Source organism: Marmota monax, unplaced genomic scaffold (assembly GCF_021218885.2).
Source record: "Marmota monax isolate L192 unplaced genomic scaffold, Marmota_monax_Labrador192_F-V1.1 WCK01_AAM20220418_F8-fsc00025, whole genome shotgun sequence".
Classification (NCBI taxonomy): domain Eukaryota; kingdom Metazoa; phylum Chordata; class Mammalia; order Rodentia; family Sciuridae; genus Marmota; species Marmota monax.
The window spans coordinates 18,252,086-18,279,722 of NW_026691950.1; the positions used below are offsets into that span (position 1 = coordinate 18,252,086).

General features: G+C 32.1%; 1 protein-coding gene across 22 annotated transcripts in view; it reads left to right on the forward strand.

Moving 5' to 3' along the window:
• Positions 1 to 27,637, forward strand: part of Adgrl3 (adhesion G protein-coupled receptor L3) — a 785,567-nt gene that overhangs the window by 696,962 nt on the left and 60,968 nt on the right. For 14 of the 22 annotated variants that reach the window (XM_058571494.1, XM_058571546.1, XM_058571073.1 and 11 more), the window contains 2 exons: positions 23,816 to 23,842; positions 26,383 to 26,551. In XM_058571494.1, coding sequence (XP_058427477.1) covers positions 23,816 to 23,842; positions 26,383 to 26,551 — 196 coding nt within the window. The remainder of the gene's footprint in view (positions 1 to 23,815; positions 23,843 to 26,382; positions 26,552 to 27,637) is intronic. The other 8 variants (XM_058571212.1, XM_046468324.2, XM_046468563.2 and 5 more) reach the window with 1 other exon arrangement.

Consider the following 27,637-nt stretch of genomic DNA (forward strand, 5'->3'; position numbering starts at 1 on the left):
CAACCTTTTCTTTGAAATATAAAGATATGGCTTAGTGCTTTATCCTCTTTGAAATATTAATGCAACCTCCTGGAAGGTAACTCTCTCCAGAAGTTTCTTTCTGTTCAATCATCTTTTCATTTTCAAACTTTGTCCTTTACACTGATTCCATTTTCTATGCTCTCCATGTAGAGATATGAAAATGTTTACCTTACTTTTTAACACTACTGAAAATTTGATTTATACAAAAAGTAGCTGGTTTACATTTTCTAAGAAAAAATAGTCGAATTCCTAGTGTAGCAAAAAAAATTCATCTTCTTTGCTTAGAGTTCCCAACATTTGAGAAAGACAGTAATTTTGAGATGTGATTAGCCATTTATCTTTGATATAATAAATTCAAATTGCATTTCATATAATTTGCCTATATTGTGTATTAATTTAGATAAACAATTTCATTAAATGAATATCCTTTGAGAAGTTTTGTGAGATCAACTGTGACTTTTGTATGCTATTGACGTTATCCTTAAACAACTTCAGACAGCAGTTATGTCACCCATTTTCCATCTTTCTACATTCACTTTCTGACATAGTTTCTGGTCCGTATAGCAGTTCCTCAATGAGTGTTTATAGGAGAGCATAATACACTAAATGTGTCAGTGACAAATTTATTGACATTAAGTGGAAAAATAAAAAATCATGGCACAAACTAGGATTTATCTACTAGGATTAGTAACCTTTGTGATTCCTAATTTTGGTTTGTTGAGATAATCATCATAATATCATTGAATTATGTGCAATTAAACTTTCTTTCTAAAATACAGTGTTAGTTCCATACACTCACTGTTCCTACTGAATTTAGATAAGTTAAATAGCCACATAAAATATATTTTCTTTATTATGTCATACTTTTCTCAAATTGGTAAAAATTACATTTTAAAAACAAGTAATTATCATTTGTTATTTTTTAAAGTACCATCAGAAAGAAGTTAATGAACTTTGATACTTATGTAACATATTCTGTCAGGTTAAAAATTAGAAAATTGGCTCATTCTTTAACCTATTCTTCAAGTATTCTTGTTAGGAATTTCTTAACTTTTTGTCCAGTTTTGGAAAAGTAAAGACCTTAACTTACCCTGAACTTTAGAACTTGTGCTCTGTACGGATAAACATTTTAAAGGATTAATTTGTTCATCATTTATGTATATTTATTTGGGTAATGTGGGTTGATATTAATATTTAAAAGAGCAGTCAAATACACAAAAGTCAATAATTACATTTAATGGCATTGATGGCGTGAAGCTTTATATTATACAGCAAAATAAAACCTTAAATGAGAATATCTTGATTTGAATTCTGTCTAAATTATTTGCTTTTTTATAGCATCTGGAAAGTGTTTAACTTTGCTGAGTCTTCTTTTCATCTTCACAATGGTACAATAATGAAAGTGAACTGATTATCAAATGAACAGAGGAATATAAAGAGGTTCTGATGATGCTTCTCAAAAATTTGACAAGGAGAGAAATCGGATAGTTGTTGGAGTATAGAGAATGGTTTTAGATGGAAGAAACATGAATAAGGATATACTGATGAGAAAGAACCATTAAGGAAGGTTAAGAATATAAGCAAGGAAGTAATGGAATCACTGTAGTTATGACTTGAATTAATGTAGGGTATGCATCTAGAACCATGAAAGAGCATTTCTATTCCAGCTGTATTCCAGGAAGAACACTTCCACCAAACTAGGAGAGACTTCTTCCACTGAGAATGGACGAAATAAATAAAAATAGATGTGGTACTGTGGTAGAACAGTGTAGGACTGTGAGTGACTTAAGGGATTTCTACCTACTTTCATCAAAAAAGTAAGAAAGATGGTCTTCTGCAGGTTAAGGGGAATTACCGAAGAGAGATTTGAAAGGCATGTCAAAAAATATTCCTTAATATTTTCCAAACTCTGAAGGATAATTCATTTTCTTAAATACTTTTTGTTAACTATTTAAGAATGGATTGGAAAGAAATCAAAAGGATACAACCAAGAAGAAAATTAGTATTTAAGAATAAAAATAATTTTAAATATTAGCCAAAACATAAAATCTATACTTTTTTAACAAGCAAAATTATCTATATAAAATGTGTTTGGACATGATATGAGTGCTGTGTGAGTGTTTTAAAGATAAAGTTTTATTTTATCTGTAAATCTTTACTTTTTTATTATTTAGTGAACATGAAAGGGCATAAAAGTTTGTTTTCGTTATTTTTGGTTTTTATTTTTAGTTTTTTAAATGTATTTTTGTAAAGTGATGAACAACATGGACCACATGTTCAGTATATTGACGAAAAAACTTCAAATATAAGGTCTTTGGGAAGTCTTTCTAAAATAATTCATTCATCAAATCTTTATTGCTCTTGATAGTTTCTCTCTCTCTCTCTCTCTCTCTCTCTCTCTCTCTCTCTCTTTCACACACACACACACACACACACACACACCTCCTTTATCTAAAATATTCTTGTTTCGCCTTATTTTTCCTGTTAGCATTTGCTTTAAGCCACTCTCTTCTTTGGCAACATCATGGCAGTGGTTTAATTTCTCTACTCAGATTCTTGCTCCTGCTCTCACCAGCTAGAGAGATCTCTTGAAAACGTTAAATCCAGTCATGCAGGTATTTGGGGTAAATCTCCCCAAAGAGTCCCATTACTCTTAAATTCCACAGTCCCAACACAGCTTATTGAGCCTTCCTGATCTGGTATCCCTTTCTTCTTTTACCTTCATGTTGTGCCATGGACCTTTAGCTGCTCTAGGTGTGCTCTCTTTTGCCCAAGTCTGATCTCTGCTGTTTCTCTATTGATGTTTTCTTCCCTAACACTATGCATGACTGACTCCTGTTTAGCCACAGTAATTTAAATATTATTTCATTATTTTCAAAAATAACATAATTATTCTTTTATTCTAAACTAACTTCAGGGTCATCATAATAAATCCCTTTCATGTAAACAGAGAACATTTGTTTTGCTGACTCATTGCTATATTAATGATATACTCTCAAATAAAATAAACAATAGAGTGAAGTATGATAGTAACATGATTACAAAGGAAATAAAGTATACCAAATCTCAGGTTTATCTAAAAAAGTAATTAAATTGAATAACACATGTCCATTTGCTGACTGCTTACTTGTCATTTGTCTCTCTTCATCAGAATAAGTAATTATACTTAGGGGAAAGAGGTAATTCATTTGAATTTTTTAGTTGAGTTTCTCATAGATTGAAATTGGAACTTTCAGGGGTTATAGCTGAAATCTAACCTAATTAAAAATAATGTATGTAAATATGAACAAAACAATTAATGAATTGTTGCCAAATGGAATTATAGTATGATGACATGTAAAACTTGAATTTATAAGAAGCTTCTAGAATACTTAATATTTACCTTTAAAAGTAGTTTCTGTAATTACCCACATCTATTGTTAAAAATATTAAAACATTTTTCCTTACAGTACTGAGGTTTAATCCACATCCTTATGCATGCCAGGGATGTGCACTACCACTGAGCTATATCCCCAGCCCTTTTGTTTTGAAATAGGATCTTAAGCATCTGACCCACCTGGGTTTGAATTTCTTTTCTATCCTATGATGGTTGTATGACCTTGGCAAATTTTATCACACCCTCGGTCAGTTTCCACTCTGAATTGAGAATAAGTATATCCATTTTGTAGAGTTTTGTGATATTAAATGTCACACATAGGTAAAACATTAATTTGGTACTCATACAGGATGGTTTGCTTATTTTTAACCATTCCATTTGGAAATACTCTGCTCCCTTTGTTTCTTTGTATTTTTCACAGTGAAGCTTTACTCATGCTCCCTTCAAAATCCCATTAGAATATTACTAGCTTTGTTTACCATATGGTGTCATTAAAAATTATGCATGATATGCTTTATGTTTTTAAGACAAACTTATCCTATTATGAAAGAATTGGCTCCAGGGGTGAAATGCTCATTTGATTAATAAATAGCAGGTTCTGTAGATAGTTCTGAAAGGAAGGGGGGAAAATCATCCTCTGTGAGCTTGGACACCTGCCACATGTAAATAAATCTAAGAAGGCTTTTGAATAGCTTCAGGGACAAATAGAGAAATTTTAAGCCTTAACAATACCCATAACTTACTCTGTTTATTAAGAAGGTAACCTTTACTTTGAGGACTGTGTTTCTAAATGTTGGTAGAAACAATTAAGTCAGAAATAATTCAGTTTGATGAGTATTACATTAATAAGTTATGGAGTTAAGGTGTTTTGGATCTAAAGAAATGAGGGCAGAAAAAAATAAACATAATCTTGAAAAATACAACACTCTTTATAAGAGTGTTTTAATGCTTATATTTTTCCTTCATATTAATATATCAAGATTTCCTTCATTAGATGAATGGAGAAAAAACTGTGATATATATACACAATGGAATATTACTCAGCTTTAAAAGAGAATTAAATTATGGCATTTGCAGGTAAATGGATGAAGTTGGAGAATATCATGCTAAGCGAAGTAAGCCAATCCAAAAAAACCAAAAACTGAATGCTCTCTCTGATAAGTGGATACTGATCCATAATGGGGGAGAGAGAAGGCATGGGAAAAATGGAAGAACTTTGATTGAGCAAAGGGGAGGCAGGTAGGGAGGGTGCATGGGGGCAAGAAAGCTGGTGGAATCAGATGGACATCATTACCCTAGGTATGTGTATGACTGCACATATGATGTGACGCTACATCATGTAGAAACATAGAAATGTAAAGTTGTACTGCAATTGTGTACAATGAGTAAAAATGCATTCTGCTGTCATACATACCTAATTAAAATAAACAAACTTTTAAAAAAGATATAGATAGCCTTTATGTAAATATATATGTAGGCTACATTCAAATTTGTCTTTAAACTGTACTGAGAGTAATAACCTAAAAAAAGTTCCAACTCTTTTGAGAACAGTAAATCTAGTTTGGAGTTGGAATTGATACAAATGTTTATCTTCATAGTTTTCCAGATGAATTTTGAGAAAAAAAAATAAGACATTCTTATTAAACTATTAGCTACTGAAAAAACTTTTTGAAATATTGATTTTGTTTTTTAAAAATGGAGCTCAAAATAGTCCGTGCAAACTTTTAAAAATTTTTTAACTTCTCTATATAACTGATTTTATTTATAGGTCGTTTCACCCTTACAACTACAAATTAAAATTAAAATCTCACATACTTCTAATTATTTTAAATATTTAGAAATGCTGCTTAAAAATTGTTACTGCTCCTAAAAAAATTAGGTGAATGTGATACACCAAAAATGTGTTTACCTGATTTTAATCAAATATTCTTCTCAATACTGATATATTCTATGAATTCCTTAGTGCTCAGAGCCAAAAGTCAAACAAATTGTAGTTTACCTTATTCATTATTATAAGATAAAATAGACTTTAAGAGGGTTCTGAAAGTGAATACAATGTTTGTTACCACATTTTTCCTGGTGTTCTTTCATTTTCTTGCTGGGTGGCTGCACATAACTGGAAATGTGCCTTAATATTATCATAAATATCAGGCATATTTGAAGAGTGATATAATCCAAACAACACTGTAGTTCTTTGGATTGTTATAACATCACTAAGTTGCTTCAAACAAGTTGAGACCTTTCTAGGATAGCTAGTTCTTTGGTGATTACCTTAAATTCAGCCTTTACAAGCATTTAACCATCACTACTTTGGGGGGGTGGAACATATCCAACCACTGATTCACAAGACTGTGTATTCAGCAGGTGTATTGCCAGTCTCATTGCAGTGTGCACTTTTTGGTGTTTTTGTTTTGTTTTCAGTATCCTAAAGTGTAAAAAAAAAAAAAAACTGGTCTGTTTTTTTAGGGTTTTTGTTAAGATGTATTAAAATTTCTATATTATCTTTCTAGGAATCAGTATTTTATGCATCCCTCTATTCATAAACTGAAAGCTGACATTTGAGAAAAATAGTTTGAAGGATAAGTGCCATAGGTACACTGGAACTGTTGTGCACCACAACTTGATACCCAACTATTGTTTAAGTTTTCTCAAAAATAATTAGGTTGATATCAGATATAGGAGAGTAATTGCTGTCTAAGGATGAGAAAACCTGAAAGAATACCTAAGGGGGAAATGTCTTGTAAATAATGCTACTATAAAAATGAGCAGCCCCTTTGTTATTTTAATAGAGCTTGTACTCAGATTACTTTTATATTCCACCAGGAATGTACAAACTAAGAAAGCTTGAAAATCAGAATTAGTCTGAATTACCAATTCATAAGATTGTAGTTTTTCCCCTGAAAATAGTTAAGCATAAGTTTTCAGAAGAGTGGAAGAAGTCTGAGAATAGTTATAATTAAATAATATTTGTGTTCCTTATTATTCATATATTTTACTTAATTTTTAATGTAGAAATGTGGATTTGAATTTTATATTTAATTGTTCATTCATTTATTTCATAAATCAGAAGTGTTCCTTTTGGGGGGACAGTGGTGTCCTGGTCAAATTGAACCCAGGTCCCCTCACATGCTGAGCATGTCATCTGCCACTGAGCTAAACTCTTAGCTCCTAAAAGTAGTAAAATTATGAAGATAGAACTTATAAATTTCATTCATTGATTTTATATAAACCCTAAGAGAAAAAAAATTGAATGACTTCAATGGTTTTAGCCTGGGAAACTAATTAAGTTATTGTTGATATGAGGAAAATCATGATGGAAGTGCATTTACAGATGGAACAGGTTTTTTTTTTTTTAAATCAAGTAACTTACTAGATATCTTAGTGCAGATGTTGAGTAGGCAGTAGAAGTAATGAAAGCTGGAGATATAACTTGGAGTCCTCAGTGTATAAATTTTAATTTTTTGTACTTAGAGTTGCTATGTTTTACCTATTTTCAACAATGACTTCATTTTATACATCTTTATTACTTTCTGAATTGTCAAATTAAATTATTCTGTATTTTTACTTATGGCAGTTATATATTTCCTTTTAAAACATTAAAATAAGAAAAGTGAGATGGTTTCAAAAACATAAAATAGTGAAAATGGTATACATATATGGTAAAAAATTTGCAATGATTTTCCAGCTCAGTGAGTTCCACTGACTAGTCACTAGAAAGTATGTATCTGTTGAGATGGTTACTTCTGAAAATATAAATACCTAAATCATAAGGATGGTCATGATTTATGGAACATGAAATCCAAGGAGAGGTTGTTCTAGAGTTGACTCCAAAGCGCAATAATGGCAGCAAGAACCTATGCCCTTACAGGCTTTGTTCATCTTCAGCATGTTGGCTTTGCCATTTATTGTGTCATCCTGTGGTCCAAAGATGACTCTTTCACCTCCAAGTAACATATCATTCAGCAGCTGTTTTCAAAGACAGGAAAAAAAAGAAAACAAGTTCTTATGTTCCTTTCTCACTGATGTATGGTCAAGGTAGAAACTTCTTCCAAACACCCTTACTGGCATCACAAGTCTGAATCACATGACTCCCCACTATAAGGGAGTCTAGGAAGACAAAGATCTGGCAAAGGAGACTAGTTCAGTGCCTCTTGGTGGGATAGGGACATTATCATTAATTATGGAGCTTAGGAAACTAAATAACAAAATAATAATTAAAACAAGTATTAACCTCCCTTTTTGACAGATAGACCTTTAAAAACTATTAAGACAGTCAGGTGTGAATTTAGAATCCTCCAACTTTTTGGGCTTCAATGCCAAGATGTAACTCCCGGCTCATTGCTTATTTTCCTTCTCTCCCTACTCTCAGCTGGATTCTATACCGTGTGGGGCCTCACATAAAGGCATGTGTATGCTCTAGTCTAGTCCACACATCCAAATTCTTTCTAATTCTTCAAATCCTCTCTTTGTCCATTCCTCAAATCCATGAAGAATCTGCTACTGCCTACGACCTTGGAAGAATGGGATAGAGTAGACTTTACTTTAAAATGCTGAGGCTAGTTAAGATAATGGGATTGAGAGTAGACTCAGAATATAAGAGGACCATAGAGCATAACACTTTGGCACTTCAATTTATGGAGATCTTAGAGTTGCCAAACCTGCACAGTGGATTCAGAAGTAGCAACAGTTGATATAGAGGAAGAAAGCAAGAGATCCTGGAAGGTAAGTGAATCAAGTTTTCAAATTAGATGAGAATTTAAGTCTTGACCACTGAACATGGAGGTCTTTGGTGAACTTGATGAAGGCTGTTTTGGTAAAGCTTGTGAAGCCTTATATGAGTGAATTCAAGGGGAAAGGGGAGGAGAGGAGTTAAAAAACACATATAATGGCAACTTTTTTCAAGCCTTTATCTATAAATAAGAGCTCAGAAATGTAATAGCTGGAGAAAATGTCAGGTGCAGGAAGGTGTTTTGTTTATTGGTTAGTTTTTAAGCATGAGATGTATTATAGCCTATTCCTTTATTTGATAAGAATAGAATATTTGTTGATCATGAAGAGTGAAGAAAGTTGCATAATATCTAAATTTAATTAATTTCAAATTTAAATAGGCAAGGGAAGATGGGATAAAGTGTATAGTGTAGGCTGTTCTTCAATAAGGAGCACAGGCAGAACACTTCATCTATTATGTGATGATATTATGACTGAGTACTGCTAACTCATTAACTAGCAGATGTTTTCTTTTACAATAATGCAATAATTTATAATTACTCATAAATAATAAGTGCTCAGTATGTTCATAAACATTTATCTGCCTAGAAAACAAAGTTATGTAGGCTTGAAAATATAATTATTACAATATTGTTTTTATTTCTTTATTTTTTGCTTTCAATTTCATATGTTAATATATATGTAATGGTTATAAAATTAATGTTCTGATTATAAAATCTACTTATATCAGTATTATATATGTATGAATACATGCACATATTTACATATGTGTATATTTATATTATATATTCTATATAGAAGATGCAAAAGTCCAAAGACATTGTTAGCAAATACAAATCTGTTACATGCAAGCATGTTTAGTAACTTTTTTGTATAATTTTATGAATTTAAGAAATAAAATTAATAAGTTATCAGTTTGCAAAAAATCACAAAAAAAATTACTAAGCTGGGGCTGGGTCTGGGGCTCAGCAGCAGATCACTCACTTGGCATGTGCGAGGCTCTGGGTTTGATCCTCAGCACCACAAAAAAATGAATAAATAAAATAAAGGTATTGTGTCCAACTACAACTGGTAAGAAATATTTAAAAATTTAAAAAAGTTCTAAGTCACAAAATTCCTTTTCCTTCAAGTAATGATCAGATAAATATTGATACCTTAAAATAATTTAGCTCTCTTCCAAAATATAAAATAAAAAGCAATATTTTATAAAATTGTATTAAGCATAATTTATAAGATGGATGTGAGCTAATATAATTTTTAGATATAAGTGAATGTTTTTGTTTCAAAGAAATAGTTATATATGTGGAAAATAGACTAAATAGAAATGTACTAAAAAGTTGGTAATAACTTAGTGTCATCATAATATGCCATTTCATATGCTCATTTTTACGTATTTGCATGATATTTCCCATCACCATTTAAGGTACCAAATACATGTCATTTTTTTCACACAGCAACAAGTGCACCAATACCAACTAGATGTTCAAGGGTTCAATTTGTTCTGACACTAACTCTCACAGAGTTACAACAGAATCCACAGTTAAGGGCTCAGCTTCACAGACTGCCCTCACTTCCGACACTATTGCAAATGAGGTGCCCAGCATACCCACACTTTTGGTTATAATTTATAAATTAGGAGTCCCCATCAACACTCTTCATGTTCAATAATTCAATAGAACAACTCACAGAACATGCTGTCCTTAAGAGTACAGTTTTATTATTTAAAAAAAAAAATGAAACTCAGGAACTGTCAAATGGAAAAAGTGTATACAGCACTGTATGGCAGAAGAGGGCCAACTTGCATGCCCTCTCTTTCCCAGGCTCATGGATATGTTTGTCAATTCACAAGCTTCTCAAATCCCATCCTTTGGCATTCTTATAGGAATTTTTTTTTTATTTTAATCATGAGAGATTAAACTATTGGCCACAGATTATTGTACACTATCTCCAGCTCCCCTCTCTTACCTGGTGATGGAGTGGGAATTTAAGGGAGACATGGGGGACTGGAGTTAGGTGGCAAGTTCTAACCCTTCAATGGTGGCTTGGACTGAGACTAGTATTTTAGCAGTCCACCTCCACCCTCAAACACACCTTGAGTTATTTCATTAGCATTCAAAAGACACTTGAGATTCCAATGGTTTTAGGAGCTCTTTACCAGGCAACAGAGACAAAGACTAAATGTTTATTTTTTATGAGAGCATTGCACTTTTGAGTTTTCAGAATTTAGTATAATGAGCATATACCACTTGTATGTTTCATTAAAAATGAGTAGCCCTACATTATGTTAATAAAAAAATCAGTTGAGCCAGGCATGATGGCACACACCTGTAATCCCAGCAGCCTAGGAGGCTGAGACAAGAGGATGAAGAATTCAAAGCCATTCATAAACTCAGCAGTTTAGAGAGGCCCTAAGCAACTCAACAAGACCCTTTACTGGGTTCAATCCCTGGAACAACAACAACAAAAAAAAATGAGTATTGTTTTCCTGAAAGAATTATCATTCTAATTTCTAATCTCTGAAAAAGTTTTTTTAAAAATTGAGTCTAATTTTCTATTGTTAATAGACTACTGTGGATATATCTACAAAATGAAAATTTAATGAAGTCTTATGAAAATTAAAACATTTAATTATTACCATTCATCTGTCCCCAAATTATTTGTGAGGTAAAATTCTACTGTTTGTAATTGCTCTTATTTACATCATTTAAATAATTAGTTTTAAAAAATCTAATTATGATTTGGAGATAATTTCTTAAAAACTTGTGCTTTATCTTTTTGCTGCTATTAAATTTTAAGGTAATTGCTATTTATTTTCCTTGTATTTTAAGCTTTTCAAAATAAAGGCTCGAAATGGATACATATACTTAGGAGCATACTGTTTAGTTTCAACTTATAAAATTGAAACTCATGCACTCTACATGAAACAAAAAGTTACTGTCCCAAAAAAATTTCATAAACTTTTAACATGTTTATTTTTATATAGATCCACCTCATGAGAAGTTATATGGAATAATATTTGTTACCATAAACTCCAAATTCAAAATGTAAATGAAAATTTGAATTTGTAGGGGAAAAAGATTTCTTACCTACTGCTAGGTTCATGGTGAGACCCTCATAACAAAATACAGGTTAGGCAGAGAGAAGCATACAGGTTTATTTAATACAAATTTTACATGACATGGAGACCTTCAGAAATAGAGAACCAACAAAACAGGTAAACTTGTGCATTTTTTAAAAACAAAGTTTCATGAAGTGAATTATTTTCGTCAGTTTACTTGTTGCTGTGACCAAATACCCCACAAGAATAATTTATAAAAAGCATGTTTATTTGGGGCCCTTGGCCTCAAAAGTCTCAGTCCATATGTTACGGGGCTGGGGTCTTCTTGGAAACTGAGGAAGTATAAATGCCCCCCTTCAAACTCCAATTTTTGCAATCAAGTCAGAAATATTTCAGAGCTCTCTCAGAGTAACAGGCATGAATTTATTAGAAGGTTTAGGAAATGGGGAAAGGGAATACATAAGTGAGTCAGTGGGTCCTCTCAGAAGGACAGTGAACCTCTCCTGCCCTCCACTTTTATTGGGGGATCCCAGGCAAGTTCCAAAGAGTTCCACACAGGTCCGCATTTTGACTTTTGAATGACAGCTGGATATCAGACTTTTGAGTTCCTACTGCCATGACAACTCTAAGTGGCTTTGGCCTGTGCTGATTAGCTCTAATTGGAACCTGCTCTTACAGATTTATTCCCTTAATCTCATGTTCCCACCTCTCACATCTATCTGTCCCTGATCACATAAATGATTGATACCATCACTCTGGTCCAAGGAGAGGTGTCACATCATGGGAGAAGAGAATGATGGAGGAAGACTGCTCAGTTCATGATGGGTCATGAGAAGGGGCCAAAGGATGGGAGAAGAGGCCACAGGGAAGATGTATCCTTCTAAAGAACACCCCCGCCAGTGACCCATCTCCTCCAGCCATGACCCACCTGTCTACAGTAGCCACCCTGTCCATCCAAATTAGCATGGGCTGAGTAGGTCTCATAATCCAATTATTTTACCTCTAAATATTTCTGCATTAACAGGAGCTTTTAGGGGATACCTCATATCCAAACCATAACATAACAGATGTAGAAAACTATAATTGGAGGACAAAAGAGCATTTCATAGTGGTAATAAGCCAAGAGGAATTTATCAAGCCTGTTTGTTCAAATTTTTCTTGGCATCCTTGTGTCTTTGAGGATTAGGATGTTCTATTCCTAATGTGTTACTCTGTGTATAGGGAGTATATGTCAGGAATAAGGGTCTTATTATGCAGTTAAGAGAGGAAGGCCTGATAATTCCTTTATGGTGTGCTTCAGGAGAAAAGGGTCAGAAGGTCAGAAAAACCTTCCTATTCTGATGATTTCCCAAATGCCAAGCTTGGTACCAAATTTTTGGGGTTGTCTGCCCTGAATCACATTAAATCACTTTCTAATTATTTCTGAGCCATATTTTTAATGCAGAGGTCAATTTTTGTTTAGTATATTACTTATTACTATAGTTCTTCAAATTCTTATGTGGAAAATTTTATTTCTTCCTAAGGCTGAATTAAGTAAACAAGAAATATCATTGAGATTTAATCATAATATCCTAGGCTTTCAAGAGTTTTCCCTGGTTACTATAACAAGAATCAACTAGGAGAAAGTTTTTTTATCCTAATATATATTTCTTTAAAATAACATTAAATTGAAATTTTTATTTACTACAATGATTTTAGGTATACAAATTTGACAGTTGAGATTTATTGATTTTTTTAAGAGAGAGAGAGAGAATTTTTTAATATTTATTTTTTAGTTTTCGGTGGACACAACATCTTTATTTTATTTGTATGTGGTGCTGAGGATCGAACCCAGCGCCCTGTGTATGCACTACCATTTGAGCCACATCCCCAGCCCCTACAAAAATAAAGGACAAGTAGTCTATGGTTCTACCCTCAAATCGGGTATAATTGCTATACTTGGTAAAACATCAATTAAAGTTTTTAAATATCTATTTGAAATAATGTATTTAATAAGAATACTTAAAGTATTGAAGTTTTGCTATGTAGTAGGCTCTAGTCTAAGTTCTTTACATATGTTAATTTATTTAATCTGTGCAATAATCCTTTGAGATTTTTGAGAGGCTAACTCACCTCAAGACCACAGTTTGGTAGCATCTGTGAATATTTTAATATTTATATTTATGAATATAAAATCTGATTAGCACAATGTAGTTATCAGGAGTCTTAATGTCTCAGCAATATTGTCAGTATTAGAGACAGAGATTTTAGAGTTACTGGTATTTACTGTGAATTACTGGCTGAAATCACCTAAGAAGTATGTTGTTCTGCTAAAGACATCTCAGAAAAGAGTCAGGTAATATAAAAACATGATGTCATAGGAGCAAAGTGTGGAAGGCAGCAGTAGCCAGGGGATAAATTCAGGAACTGTACAAGGACTTGAGATGTCTGGCACCAAAGTGTCTGCAACTGTTAGATTATTTATGTGTTTTCTTTTCTTTTCTTTTCTTTTTGTAAGGAAATAGGATACAATATTCAGCTGTAGGAGTTGGAATGAAAAAGAGGTTTAGGTGGAAGGAAGATGAGAAATATTCTTTATGAAGAATGGGAAAGCATTTGTACTGGAGAAGTATAATTGGTTTGTTAGACATTGTTAAGTGCCATTAGACTTTTGTATTTATGTATTTAGTTTATCTTCAGTAATTGTGGTTGTGTGCTTTTCTCCAGCAATATTCAGCTACTCAAGTGTGATTTTATTTGTGTGTGTGTGTGTGTGTATGTGTTTTAAATCATTAAGGAGGAGAGATAAAGTAAGAGATCATAAGATCTAGGTTTGTTAAAGCATGGACATGAAACAGGTGACATGTAGTGAAAAGATAGACAAAAGAGGAGATCTGCGGATATTAGTAAGAAGGAATACAGGTTGTATATTAGTCTGTTTTCAGTTGCTATAGTACAATACCTGAGGCTGAGTAGTTGAAAAGAAAAAACGATTTATTTAGCTCATTGTTGGAGATAGAAAGTTCAACAGCTATGGCAATGGTTCTTTCAGTGGCTCCCTTTTCACATCATTTCACAGCAATTGGCAGCATGGCAGGAATGCATACAGAAGGGGTTCAAATGGCAAGTCAGGAAGCCAAATCAAGGGAAGAGATTAGGCTTGCTCTTTTTATACCAGCCTTCTTTTTTTTTTAAATAAGAACTTCCTTTTTAAAAACAAACAAACAAACAAACAAAAAAACCTCTTTTTAAAACAACCTTGAGAAGTAACTCAAGGTTGAGTTAAGTACAAGAACTACTACTTGAATCCCTTCCAAGGGTGAAGCTTTCTACAGCCTGATTCCCTCCCACTAGTTTTTACTTCTGAAAGATCCTCAACCTGTTTACATTGCCATATTGGAAACCAAGCTTCCTTGAAACTTTTAAGGACACACTGAAATCATATACAAACCTAACAAGGTGGTAGTAAGTATCTGAATTCAACAACCTCAAGGGAGCTGAGGTTTTTAGAGAAATTGGTTTTTGGTGGTTTCACTTCCCTACCTTTGGGATGTAAGACAATCAATACCTTGAGTCTTTGTAGATGTTTAATTTTACCCAATTCACAGAAGAAGACTGTAAAATGACCTGTGACTGAAGGTGACAAAGATAATCACTGATTGCCAAATCAATCAACAAAATGGATTTCTGAACTAAGCACATTTCCTGGGTACAGATAAGATTTTTTTAATTCCAAGTGAATATCTCCCTTTAACAAACACAACAATATGGCTTTCAGCCCTCTCACTGTTCTACTTTTCAGTAGTGGTTTGCAATTAGGAGTGTTATTTGTTTTAAAATCATATTTTTTTCTTTACCTCATTTAGAAGTGCTGAAAGTGTAAGTCTTAGTTACCTAAAACAAAAGACTGTGTATTAAATCATTGGATTTGTAATTAAAATGTGCAGACAGTATATAGTAGTGTTAAGCATCTTGAGCTGCTCAGTCTACACTAGAAAATTTCCTAATCTGTATTTCTCTTGGCTAAGTCCCAATTGCTGGGATTTTACTACATATAATTATATATTTTTAAAAGGTCTGTCATCCAAGCCCCTGGCACCTTTGTAAATGTGCTATATGAATTTGCATCCTGGAATACTGAGGACTGTTGGGTGTGGAGGAAGTTTATTTAATGCCAGATACTTCAAAGTGCTGACAAAAGTCCTCTCTGTTCCAGAATTGAGAATGATGGTCTAAGATTAAAATTAAAACCTTTTAATTATTGGCTTAAAAAGAAAAACCCTGAGCAAAAAAGGTAATAATTGATTAGCTGAAATATTGACATTATTGGATATTAGCATGTTACACATACCAGGATGTGGCTCAGAAGCTGACCCGTTTAATGAGCTATTGCATTTCTCTGGTTTTTCTGCCTTCCTTGAATTTGCTGCATCTTGCTTGATTAGATGTAGGAAGGATTCCCAAAGATATGATACATCTTGCTTAATACTCAAAGGAACTGCATTAGAATTATCATGCTTCTTTGTTTCTACTAGATTTCCTATCTCTTTTAAGAGGTGTTCTATTTTTTCATTTTTCCTGTCAGCTTTATGCTTCTGACAGTGTAAGTATTTTCTTCCAGTTTGTCACTTCTCTGTTAATGTTTCCTTTGCTACAATATACACAGAGAGACATAAATTATAATATATGAATTTAAACCATAAGCTTTTTCCTATATCATATATACTTTCAATGTCTTTCAACAGAAATTCTCTTAAGCGAGGAATCAATTTTTTTCCTTTATTTCTATTTATTTGTCTACATTCTCTTTTATTTGTCTTTGAGTTTCCCAATTCACATTAAATTTTTAATCTCTTTGAGTAACATTTTGTGTTCTTTATATAATGAACCAACTTCCCCACAACATTTACTAAACATTCCATCCTTTACATAAAGCTTTGTGCTGTCCTTAAATTCTCAAATTCTTTCAAAATAATTCTTTTTATTTTAGTCATAATATCATTAATTGTATGGCAAGTTGGGAGAGCCACTATATTTATGAGGTTAAGTTATATTAGCTATATATATATAGATATGTCTTCATTTATGGAGGTCTTACATTAGATCCTTATATAGGTTTTTTTAGAGTTCTTCCATTAAGGCCCAATCATTCTTTGCAAGATAAATTTCTAAAGAACTTTTGTTTTGTTGCTGTAATGAATGATTTCTAGTTTCTCTTTGATTTTCCACTTTAATAGAATAATATTGATCTTTGCATCTTTATTTCTATCTAACATGAAATTTTGTTGATAGTTTTAACAATTTTTCGTACAGTTCTTCACATTTTTGATGGAAATTATCATGATATCTTCAAAAAATAATTAAATATTAGATTCACAATTCTAATGATACCAGTTAATTTTTTCTTCTTCTCATATTATGTGTCAAGACAACAAGTATTATATTGAGCGGTTCCAAGGATAGCCTGCATCCTTGTTTTTGTGTGGAAATTAAAATGTGCATGCCTATGTTTCTCTCTCTCTCTCTCTCTCTCTCTCTCTCTCTCTCTCTCTCTCATCTTGGAAGTAATGGAGAAACTACAAAGTGTGTGTAGGTGCATATATATGTACATATATAGAATGGAGAAACTGTAAAGTAGGTGGAGAAACATTACATTAGATGTTAGCTGTGGATTTTTTTAAATAGATAATTTTATTAAGTTAAGGGAAATACTATATAATCTTAGCATTTTAAGTTATTTTGTATTTCCATGAAAAATATTAACCTCACCAAATAGTTTCTTCATTTACATGGAAGTTTTCTTTCTTTCTTTCTTCTTCTTTAGGCTATTCATGTAATAAGTGGCATGATTAATAGAACTTTTCTATTTTGGAATGAATTTTAATTGATTATGCTGTGTATGCACCACTAGATTTTGTTATTTAATAACTTATTTTGGACTTTTAACTAAATTCTTACATAAAATGTTCTCAAATTTTTATCTCTTAAAATATCCTTATCTAGAAACCTATGGTTAAATCATAAAAGTTTTTCTTCTGTTCTATTCAGACTTAACATATATAAGAAAAGGATTATTTGTTAATTGCGTATTAAGTAGAACTTATTTGTAAAAAGTGGAACTTGGAGGCTCTTCTGGAAATGTAGCAGTAAATGGATTATTATTAATAGTCATATATTTATATTTATAGGCATGTACACATTTTATTAGTTTATATCTAATTTAATTACATTGTCATCAGAGAATATGCTTTCATTGGTACTGGTTCTTAACACTTTACTGAAGCTGTTCTTTCCAATAAAATGTACTCTATTAAAATTTGTTATTTTGACCAGGCACAGTGGTGCCTGCCGGTACTCCCAGTTGCTCAGGAGGCTGAGGCAGGAGGCTTGCAAGTTCAAAGCCATCCTTAGCAACATAGCAAGGACCTATACAACTTGGCAAGACCCTGTCTCAAAATAAAAAATAAAAGGAGCTGAAGATGTAGCTTAGTGGTTAAGCACACTGGGTTTAATTACCAGTACCAAAAGACAAAACAGAACAAAACAAAAATTTTTTATTTTTTACTTTAGAGCTTTTTCTGTATTTACAAAATTGGATTTATTCATTATATTACTTATTTTTGTAGTATTACTTATTTTCTTTTCTCATTTAATATCAGTTTAGAAAGCCTGTGCCAAAATTCCTAGTAACAATTTTAACTAGGAACAACTACGTCTCACTGGGCTTCTATATTAAAAATAAAATTGAAAGAGACTGTGAGTAATTAATTAGGGCTGTTCACTGACCAAGTAATGGCAACTACTATTGCTACACTAGCTGTTCAGTATGATTTTTTTTCCAAAAGTTTTACCAGAAAAACCATAATGGATTTTCATTTAAGTGACATATTCAAAAATTCAGTGTGGGCTTCAGAAGTTCTAATTGATATTCTTCAAAGGGCCATAGACTACTCTATCCTTGGGTCCCTTCAACTTTACAGTTCCCAGTTACATTATTTTATCAACTAACATGAGGCTTGTAAAACTTCAGTTTTTATAACCTGTCATTTTCAACACAGAGGTCACAATATACTTATGAATTAAGCTTAGCTTTCTCATGTACACTGCAGTACTCCGGGTTTCTGTTTCACATTCATGAGAAATCTGCATGTATATACCCATTTTTAGTAAAATATATGAAAGTTCATAGCATTTATCAAAAGTCTTATAAAGAATAAGTTACTTATCCAACTTTAAATAAAACTTGTCTGATTCCTATTGTGCTGCAGTGACTCCCTGAATGCCATTTAAGGAAACTTTAGTAAGAACAGAGGTATTTTAAATACTTGGTTGTGCTTTTTTTGTGTTTTAGCTATACTTACAAGCAATTTGTAATAAGTTGTTTATTCACAGAAGAGGTATGATGCATGTTTCTCTTGCAGTTGGTGAAGAAAGAGGTGATGATGCCATATGGCCTGAGAAAGAGTATAGCAGAAATTCAACTTGTCAAAACACATTTGGCAACACAACAAAACATTATTAATTTCCTGACTTTATTTAAAAAGTTTTTGTACATCCTCTAAGTTGAAAAGAGAACTCCAAAGATACGGCCTCTAATATATTTCTAAACTACTGCATCTCTTTACATTCCAGTGACCATATTCAATTAGCCCTTGGTCTAATATTCCCAGGATTAGTGAAGTTTGAGGCACAATTTAGATCTAAAAGCCTTTGGGCCTCTGGTAGTGAACAAGGAAGCATTGTAAATTTCAGTGAAGAATATCAATAAATGAAAACTAACCAACTTACTGACAATATTTTGTGGTTGTTAAAATGTTACTGATTAAAGCAACAGTTTTTAATGAGTATAATGCAAAGCTATCAGAAAGAAATACAATCTTCTTCCTATATAGATATCTGATCATTTATTTTATCTTTTCTATTCAAAGTTTCAAATTTTCGCAGTCATAAGAAAAAAAAATGAATCCAATTCCAGAACTTATTTTTCTTAACGAATTTTTCATGAACATTTCACATATGATTTCATCACCTTTATTCCATACTTTATGGTCAAATGATTACTTTAGTGAATAATACAGTTACATAGTGGATTTTTCAATGCTGAGGACATAATATATTTATGAACTTCACTATTCCTGTGACTATCACAATCTTAAAATGGCCTTGTCATGACCCTTTGTGGTTTCAAACATAGAGAACAGGGGTTGCCAGTGGGTTAACACAGTGTCTCTTGGATCATTGTAGGTAAGCCCACAGGAAGTGCAGCAGCTAAGGTTGCTCTGGCCACTTTTTGAGTCTGAGTACCTGACTCCCCTTAGTTCGCACAGTGGGAGTGTTGTTGACTGAGGGGGAAAGGGAATAACCCTTTACTATACAGGTGCATTAGTATTTATTATCTTTTCTCCCTAATATGAAGATTGAACAATAATTTTATCTTGAGAAACCCACCCACATTATCTTTCTAATTATTGTAGTAACTCTGACCAAATTTAAGGGGGGAGTCTATATATCTTTCATAAAATTAGTTTTATATCAAGGAAAGTGAATCAAGTTGCATATTGAAACTGGAAATGTTGGAAGACTAATCAGGATATCTATCTATGTACATCACGATACCGCTCCTGTTAGCTGTTAAACAGACACTTCACTCACCAAACCAGTTTAGCTAATCCTCCAAGAATTCCAGGGTAACCCAGACAGTATTAATCTTGAAGCTGATGGGATTAACAGTTCTGCCAAAATCATTCCTTTTCTATTATTTATTGTGAATTATCAGTGACTAGATCTTTTGCTTAGGACTAAACTCTCAGACATACTTTCCATCACACAGAGGTTTACCCATCCTATTATTAAACATATTCTGGACTATCTAAGTAAAAAAAAATCCACAATAAGGAGAATGAAATTTTTAAAACTAATTAAAATTTTTATCTCCTTTATATTTTCAATTTTAGGTATTTCCTTCAAAACTATTCCAAAGATAAGTTTCTTTTGTGTTTAATGATTCCTGAAGTCAGAGAAAGAAGTTTGTATAACTAACTTGATTCATTTATGTAATTTCAGAGTAGAGATATTGGGATTGAACCCAGTGCTTCTCTATCACTAAGCTCCATCCCCAGACCTTTTCCTTTTTATTTTTATTTAGTTATTTTTTTAATTTTGTGGCAAAGTCTTTCTACCTTGTCCAATCTAATGTCAAACTTGAGGTCCTCTTGCCTCAGCCTCGCTAACTGCTGGGATTGTAGGTGTGTGCCTTCACACCCAGCTTTGTTTATGTTATTTCTGCCAATTTATCATCTGTCTAGACTGATATTATATCTTTACATCATAGCATGAATAGATTAATATTTTGGTTAAGAAATATATCCTTTTTAAAATTAGATTGAGCTAAGCTTCTATGGAACTAGACACTAATAGCTTTTTTGTGTGTAAGCTTTGGAATTTTCTATAAAATTAATGTTAATGTGTGCCTAATTATCATCTATGCAGAGGCTCCTGAAAATTCTGATCTTTATTCTAATATTGAATTTTAAGGTCAATTGTATGACAGTATCTAAATAAAACTTTAGATGTTAGTTAGAATAATATATTTTACCAAAGAAAATATGATTTTGAAATAAAAAACTCTTTTCTTATTGTCTTGAAAATTACTTGTACATGATATTTTGTTTGTTCTTCAATAAATCAACATTCATAAATTATAAGGTCACCTGTAAATTCCTGATGGTATCTACCAAGAACATTTTAGACTTTTGTTTCTGTATTTTGATAAAAACTTAAAATATTGCAGTGGAACATTTCAGTTATTCAACCAAGAAGGATATTTGTTTGACTGGATATTCATTGGTAAACCCAAATGAAAATTATTCAGCTTTACAACCTAGTTCTGTAGATATGTTATGTAAAATATAAATAAATGAATCAAAGTTACATAGCTTTGCCATTCCCAGTGTTAGCATCAGTTTAACTTGGATTTGACGGAGATACATTGTAAAACCAAATTCTTTAAGCTAATAAAATATCTGACAAAAAATAATGGAACTCTCTGACCTAGGTAATTTCTATTGATATTCTCTTTTAAACCACTTTCTGTTATCTTATTTTTACCAGAGGAAAAAGTAATGAATACATATTTTTGTCCAGTAGCATGAATTTCTATACGAATATGTAATTGAAATCCTTATAGCTAATAAAACAAATTAAATACTTTATTAATTATTGTACAGATTAAATCATTGGGAAAATGTTTTTAAACTTAAGGTCTAATATAGTATATTAAACTCTGGTATACTAGAATCTTACATGTAAGTGGTCTAAATCTAAAACACTCGTTTCATATCAATAAGCAGCTTCCATTTCAGGATATGAGGCTATACTACCACTTTTTTCTAGTAAAAAGGAAGGTACAAATGGTAAGGGGGAGCCCAAATCCAGTCCTGTAATTGACAAAACCTAGAAATGTCACAATTCACTTTTGCTCCCATTCCAGTGAACATTATTTCTACTACAACACACGGCTGCAGCTTATTCTAAGGGAATCTCAAATTAGCAGTATTTGTGATTGGGTGGAGCAACTGACTGCACCCCACAATTGTCTACAGAAATTACTGAGATGCACCCTGATCTCTCTTATTTTCATATATCCCATTAAAGGTAAAACATGACACATCAGCAGTGAGTGTGCAGCCTTTGAAAGTTTTTAAAACATCTATACCTTGATACAATTTTGTAAAAAAAATTTTTTGCATGTATTCCAATGTTAACCCCTGTACTTGTCTTTACTTAACACTGTACTATGTGATTTGATGTTGAAAGAATTATTCCATAGCAGATGGACTATATTGATGCAGTTGGAACACATATACCAGGATAAATATTGTGTTGTTTTATAACTTTTAGCTATTGAAATGTAGATATTTACTACAAGCATTTCTACACTGGTACTTTTTGTAAGTGTTAATTATAATTACTTCTCAGAAATTCTTCTCTGTCTTTTGCATATCCGTGGCATTCTTTAAATAACCTGTTTTGAGTACATTTCTTGAATAAATACTCTCTTTTGAGTGTTGTAGTTCAGCATTATCCAATAGAACTTCCTGTGATGATGGAAACGTTCTAGAACTGAACCATCCATTATTGTACCTTCTAGCTATGTGAAGGTTTTGAGCACTTATTATGTCACTGATGTGGGTGAAGAACTAAATTTTAAACTTTATTACTTTTAAATGATTTTGAAGTTTAAATAGCCATTTGTTGGCCAGTAATTACCATATTGGATCTACAGTTCTAGTTACTCCCTGCTCCATCTACAAATTTATTTCAGCCACATCTCTTTTACCACATCATATTACTCCTGAAACATCCTCAAATGAACTTAAGAACTCAATTTGTATAGCCCTAGTGTTTTATTCTTTGAGTGAATAATTTTGTATTTTCAGTCTGTCTACTAGCTTTAACAGTCTAGTAATAATAACTATATAATATTTATTTATTGGATATATTATGTATTAGGCACTGTTCTGAGCACTTAATAAATCATTTCTTTGTCCCGAGAAATTTATATTGTAATAAAAATAACTTAGATTATAATTACTATCATTCTATAGATATATACTCGGGCACAAACACAGGTTAATTAATTTTTTAAAGATCTGAATAGCTAGTAAGTGACTGGACAAGGATGTAAACCCCAGGCAAACTGACTTCAAATACCAAATTCTCACTCCATTCTTTACTGTTTCATCAGGAGAGTGAGTTTTTATCAGTGGTTCTCTTTATTCAAAATACATCACAGACAGGGCCCCTGTGAGAGCCTTTTTTTTTACGCATAATCCAAAAAAATACATTGCCTCTGGCAAGAGGGAAGAAAAAAGTACAGATGGTTTCTCTTCCTTTTTTGTTCTATCAATTTTCTGAGAGAAATTTTGTTTGTAAAAAGATGATCCAAAATGTTCCCTAATTTATCTTAACTCATTGGGCACTAGGGTTTTATTTTATCAGGATGAGATTAAAAGATTAGTAAGTATAAGTGACAAAAAACAGGTGCTGCACATTTGCCTCTATTACTATAAAAAGACTATTCAGTTTCATTTCTCAGTAAACTCTTAAGAATTTTAAAGTAATCAAGATTGATTATTTTCAAAGAGCTATAACATTCAGCTTTAACTCAGGTTAATCATCTGTAAGTTAAAATTACTTAGAAGCATAGTGTCCATAATTAAGTAATCTTACCTTCTAATATTACAGAATAAGGATACCTCTAGGTGACATGAAATCTGTCATTTTAAGCATGCCCCCCAGCCTTTTCCAGATTGCTCATAAAATTTCTCATTCTCTAGAGAAATGTGATCTCTAAGAAATAAATGTCTCTGTCAAGTCACAAGTAATATGAGCACATGATGAAAAAAATGAAATTTTTGAGTCTCATAAGGGATATTGTAGTATTGTAAAATTGATTTTATTCCTTGTTATTTAAGTTCTCTTGGTCATTTTAAGATTTACCTCTGGATATAAAGGGAAGGTTATAATACCTTCTAGGGAGGTGGGGAACAGAGGCCTTTGGGGAGAAGGAGAATATTTTTTTTTCATATGAAATTCTTTGTCATAAAATGCTAATGTTGGTGTTCTTGTCTTTATGTCTATGCATTCTTTAGCTATGAGGATAACAGACCCTTCATCAAGTAAGAATGACCTGAATGGCTGATAAATTCCATTTATCAGTGTGGTCCCATGAACCAGCTGTCAGATCAGTACTGAAAAATCACTAGAGCTTCTGTCATTCACATTGAGGCAGAAGAGCAAACTGTGCAGGAAAATACTCTGGCATACAACTTATGTGCAGAATAAGTACACTGCAGGTGTATTGCCAAAAAAATAAATAAATTATTGCTCCACCTCTGTTAATTGGATATCACTTGAATTCAGTACCACAGTAATAGCATTTCCTGTGGGACAGACTTGTTTCATTTTGAATAGCTTTCTTTTACATTGTGATATGTTCCTCTGTGCTGCATATGTCTGCATTTCCGTTGTCTATTTGGGCATCATTCACATGAAATTACTTTTTTATAGTATATCTTCAAAATGATCTTATGGGTATGAAATTACCCATTGACTATTGCTTTTAATGATTTGCTATATTAAATTTTCAAAAAGGAAAAAAAAGTCTCCCACAAAAGTTAAATTTTACATATCCAAAATTATCCCTTTCAAATTTGACACCTGTAACTTGATTATTAATCTCATTGTTTATGAATATATTTAAGCTTCTGAAACACAGCTACAAGTCTGTAGTGGTCTATTAAATATAGGTATATATGTTAATTTGGGCACATTTTTCATATATGTTTTAAAATGACATGTCCTGCAAGAATAAACTACAATTTGGCAACCTATGGGCAACCTTGCTATAGACTTTCAGTTTGTTCTTCTGGTGAAGAGTCCTTTGTTTTCATTTTTCCCAATGCCATTTCACTTAATTCTTCATGCTTTTGCTTATTTTTTTGCTTTTGAAGTTGGAGATCATTGCAGTTTTACATCATATAGCCCTTGGCCCCATCACACGTTTTCTAGTGGATAATAGCTGACTTGAATATTTTTTCCTAACATCTTATTTCTAAATCTGAATAGCAACTTTGCCTTGATTTAATGGCAATTCTTTCCATTTTTCCTTTTTCCCATGTCTGTAGAAAGCGGAGAGCTTTTCCTTCAATGTTCCCGTATTTGTGAAGTCAGTAGTAGAATAAAATATTAACATCTAAGATGTTTCCTACTTAATATAAGAAAATAGACCACATGTAATAGAAAACTTCCTATAGGGATTCTTAATTAAAAAGTGTTAATGTCTAATATTAAATATTATCAGTTTAGAGGGCACTTAAATCTGAAATAGAGTGACTGATTGATGTGGGAGAAAAATAGTAAATACTTATTATCCTTTTTTAATATGACTTTGGGACCATGTAATTCTTTCTAAAAAAAACTTGGAACTCAAAATTATGGTAAAAGATATGCATATTTTCCACTTCTTTTTGCAAAGTTCCCATCCTCATAAATATTTCTTCCTTAGACAGTGTCAATGGAGGATTATAGTCTGCTGAAAAGAAACTTTAGTTTGCTCTGTTTAAGGAAGGCATGCTGGGAAAGAAAATGATGGGTTTATGAGTGCATAGCAATCTTGATTCCTTTGGTCCTGTTCTCCCATATGCTTAGAAGTTGAGAAGGATTCCATTTCCAGTTATTGGAGTCCCATCTATTAGAATAATTCATTTTATGTTAATAATAAATATATAGCCTACCACAAGTATATGAACTTATTCACCCACTTATTACTATTATAAATGGCAGCTTGGAAGAAACTAAGAGAATGGAATGAGAGTGAGAATTTGTCTTCCATGATCTACTACTCTTTTCATACCACTCCATCCCCATTCTCAGCTTCATCCTCTCCCTTGAGTTTACAGACACTTCCAAAAATGAAGATTCCCTGAGCCTTTAAGCTTCTTTTCAACAAAACTGCAAAATATCTTACTGGAAAAAAAAATTTAGTCCAACATAACCTAGAAGATAGTAATCCAAAGACTCAGTGAAAGTAAAGCCAGGGTGATTCCAGTAGAGTGGAACTGTTTTATTCCCATCCACTATATGGCACACTTATTCTGCATAGGTATAGAATTAAAAAAAAGAAAGAAAAGGTCTTTTTCAGTTCATATGTGTACTCTGAAAACTGGCTCCTTCTAATATGAGTTATGTTTTTGTCAGTCAACATAAAGTTTTTATGGAAAAAGAGGAAATTTGGAAAAATAGGGTAAAATTATTTCAGATGAAGCAATAACAGAGGGAGTTCAATCAAACAAATGTTATGCCAATGAGACCAGTGGAGACTAATATAACTTTACAGAATTCTCCCCCTTGCCATTCACCATAATTACATCTCCATACCATTTGCATATGTGCTGCAAATACATGAATAATTTATGGAACAAATCTGCTTTTGCTTAAATGAATTTCTGTGTTCATAACATTTTCATTCACATATATTTCCTCAATCTTGATAACTTGTAGCCCCATTAAAATCTCAAAGTACTTATACCACCTGTCTTACATTTTCTGTCAGTAAAACTTACCATAACATTTTTTTCAGTGTCAGTATTTTTGATATGATATGGTTGTGTTAAAGATCAATTATTTGATAATTCTAAATTTTCCTTTCTTTTTGCAGGTCATGGGTTATAGGTGCAATAGCTCTTCTCTGCCTGTTAGGATTGACCTGGGCCTTTGGACTCATGTATATTAATGAAAGCACAGTCATCATGGCGTATCTCTTCACCATTTTCAATTCTCTACAGGGAATGTTTATATTCATTTTCCATTGTGTCCTACAGAAGAAGGTAAGCTCGAATTCTTTTTTATTTAAACAATAAATGACATACATTAAATGATAGCAAAGCAACTCTAACATAATCTAATATATTATTCTTGATATGTCAGTCTGTAGTAAGTAAACATATTGCTTCATATTTTATATTAGTAAAAATAAAACAAATACAACATAAAACCATGATAGAGTTGGTGAGAGTGTTCAAGTAAAAAAAAAATGTGATTTGACCAATGCCCAAAGTTATTTTCTTATAGACTTACTTTTAGTCTTTAATCCATTAGCAGTCAGATAGAATTTATGCATTAGGAAGTAAATGTTTTCTAAAATGAGGGTAGGGTATCATAGGAAACAAATATACATATGTGTATAATTCCATATTTTTAAAATCTAGTTTGCACTCAAAAATGAGATGTCTAGACATTTTATGTAAAATACTATAGTTTTATATCTTTTGAATAAATAATGGTATACTTAGTAATATTTCATACTTTTCTTTAAATGTGCCTTTTATAAAAATCAGGAGTCAAATGATTAAAATTCAATTTTAAATTTTTACATTGATCTACTTTGTAATTTTTCATATTGTCAGTGGCATAATATATTCACTTTCAAATCTTATTTAAGCAACAAAATATTTTTGCTGAATATTTTAAATTGCGAGGTTGATTTTTGATTCTTTATTAAAAATTGTGACTCTATATCTCTGAAAATGTAGACCCCTCAGCCAAATTGCCTGGCTTTTAATTTTACTTCCTCTGATTAAAAGGATATATGATTTGGATCAAGTTAATTAACCTCCCCATATCCAGGTTTCCTCATGGGAGTCATGCAGGTGATAAAAATAATTATGTAATATTGAAAAAGTTGGCTCTGAAAATAAAGTGGCAAAATGTTAACAAAAATTACCAGAAAGAAATAACAAGTCCCATGGTTTTGCTTTGGGAAATAAAAAGTAAAATAAAGATACCTATCTCTAGAATTCTTGACTTAGGACCAAAATCCAAAATGGGACTCAAAGCAAGTTGTAAAGGGTGTACACTAATCAAGATGGAAAAAAAAAATAAAACAAAATGTTATTATATTTCAATGTTAGGTG